General features: G+C 51.2%; 1 protein-coding gene across 1 annotated transcript in view; it reads left to right on the forward strand.

Annotated features, from left to right (window-relative positions):
- The window catches only part of cyth3b (cytohesin 3b), a gene marked incomplete at its 3' end in the record, with an annotated part of 32,657 nt that overhangs the window by 27,028 nt on the left and 3,129 nt on the right, over nt 1–2,500 (forward strand). Inside the window, exons 9-10 of the mRNA XM_080522518.1 lie at nt 43–119; nt 1,387–1,458. Of these exons, the coding sequence (XP_080378644.1) occupies nt 43–119; nt 1,387–1,458 (149 nt within the window). The remainder of the gene's footprint in view (nt 1–42; nt 120–1,386; nt 1,459–2,500) is intronic.

The following is a 2,500-nucleotide window of genomic DNA, read 5'->3' on the forward strand; positions in this document are numbered from 1 at the left end:
TTGTGTCATCATTTCCTGTTTCCCCCTTCCTCTACCTGTCAGGTGGGCGAGTGAAAACCTGGAAGAGAAGGTGGTTCATCCTGACAGACAACTGCCTCTACTACTTCGAGTACACAACAGTAAGTACCCTCCTTCTCCACGGTGACGTTACAGACCTATGTTTGTGGGCGCTTAGGTGGTGTAGTGGACTAAGCGTCGACCACGTAACCGCAGGGTTCCCGGTTCGATTCCTGCATGTTATCCCTTCTCTCTCTCTCACCCATCCTTCCTGTCAAAATCTCTACTGTCTCTATCAATAAAAAGAACAATATGAGTGGGACTGCCCCACTCAGAAGAAATAAAAAAAGAGCTATGTTTGTATCCAAGGCCGGTGGTTTAAGTGTGCGATCTCTGTCGTATTTCTGGGTACTAGAGTTACTTCAGCTGGTGTCAGCACCCTGAAGAGGCTTTCCCCCTGGTGTGTTTGGGTTTCTATAACAAACACACAGGCACAGCCAGGGTGGATGGATCTGTTTGTGGTGATGATGTTGGATGTTGAGACTGTTTCCAAATGATATCCAATGATGTGGCAAGTTTCTCTGCTGACTTGTGTGTGTGTATCTGTGTGTCTGTGTGTGCACGTCTGCGTGTCTGTGTGCCTGTCTGTGTACGCGTGCATGCGCGTTTGTGTGCGTGTGCGTCTGTGTCTGTCTGTGCGCGTGTGAGTGTGCGTCTGTGTCTGTCTGTGTGTGTGTGTGAGTGTGCGCGTGTGTGTGTGAGCGTGCGTGCGTGTGTGTGTGTGTGTGTGTGTGTGTGTCACTGGGATCTCTTCATCACTGCGCCTGCCTCTCCGTCCCAGGACGGATGCTTCATCAGCAGTCTCTCCTCCTCCACCCTTGTATCATCCTAGCAGATCCTGTTATTATGTCCCCGTCCCCTGGACTGCTGCCTGCTTGACACACACATGATTTGCTCCATTAAAAAGGGGAGCGGAGGGTACTGAAGGTTAACGTTGCAGGCCTGGAATCCATGTCACAGCACATTTTGTCCTCCCTCTCACCCCCCCCCCCCCTCTCTCTCTCACTCTCACTCTCTCATTCTCTGCTTTCTTTTCCTCCCCCCCCCCTTCTCTCTCTCACTCTCTCTCTTGTGCTCTTTCTGTCTCTCTCTCTCTTCTCCCCACCACCCTCTCTCTCTATTTCTCTCCCCATCTCTCTCTCCCTCTCCCTTTCTCTCTCTCTCTCTCCCTCTCTCTCTCCCTCCCCCCTCTCTCCCTCCCTCTCTCTCTCTCTCCCCCCCTCTCTCTCTCTCTCCCCCCCTCCCCCTCTTTCTCTCCCTCTCTCTCTCTCTCCCCCCCTCTCTCTCTCTCTCCCCCTCCCCCCCTTTCTCTCCCTCTCTCTCTCCCAGGACAAGGAGCCTCGTGGTATTATCCCCCTGGAGAACCTCAGTATCAGAGAGGTGGAGGAGCCCAGGAAACCAGTGAGTGCTTCTCTGTCTTTCACACATACGTAAATGTGTGTGTGTGTGTGTGTGTGTGTGTGTGTGTGTGTGTGTCTGTGTGTCTGTCGTAAATGGGAAATGGACTGCACTTATATAGCGCCTTTTTTGCTGCTCCGAAGCTGCTCCGAAGCGCTTTACAACGGCCTCTCATTCACCCATTCACACAGACATTCACACACCAATGGCGCCGGTGGCAAGCTGCCATGCAAGGCGCCGGCCGGCCCGCTCACTGGGAGCAATTTTGGGGTTCAGTGTCTTGCCCAAGGACACTTCGACATGTGGCCAGCCGGGGCTCGAATCGCTGATCTGCCAACCTTGCGATCATTAGACGGCGGCTCTATGTCCTGCGCCACAGCCGCCACGTACCGTTATGCAGTCCAGATATGGGACGCGTTCTAATGCTTTGGTCCTCATATCGGCAACTGATTTTTTGATGCGCTCGCTGCAATGTAAGTCGCGATTGGATAAGAGCATGTACATGGCATCCATTAGTGGTGCAAGATAGGGATTCGAACCCATGACGACATGGGCGTATGTGTACACTATAGGCTATGGTGCAATGATGACTGGACCACCCCAGACAACAGGGTTAGGGTTTCTCTAACGTGTGGACCATCTGACCACCACCTCTTCTTCCCTCTCAGAATTTTCTTTGAGCCTAGTTGGGGTCAGGGTCAGGGTGAGGGGTCAGGGTGAGGGTGAGGGTTTCTCTAACGTATGGACCAACGTGTGGTTCTTCTAGCATTGTGACTGCCAATGGCCCTTTTTTAAAATTAGTTTTTCTTGCGATGACCGGTGTATCGATGATTCACTTACTTAGACAAATGAGACACGTTCTAATGCTTTGGTCCTCATATTGGCAACCAATCAAAATGTTCTGACTTTTCTTTTGAAACTCTGAACTATACGTTTCAATGTTGTTGAGAATCACAACACACAAACCCCAATGCTGCAACGCAATGGATTGGGTGAGTAATCCCCCCACTGCTACCTAGTTAACTAGAACACTACTTTACATTGT

The sequence above is a fragment of the Nansenia antarctica genome, assembly GCF_963989245.1.
Source record: "Nansenia antarctica genome assembly, chromosome: 2".
NCBI lineage: Eukaryota > Metazoa > Chordata > Actinopteri > Argentiniformes > Microstomatidae > Nansenia > Nansenia antarctica.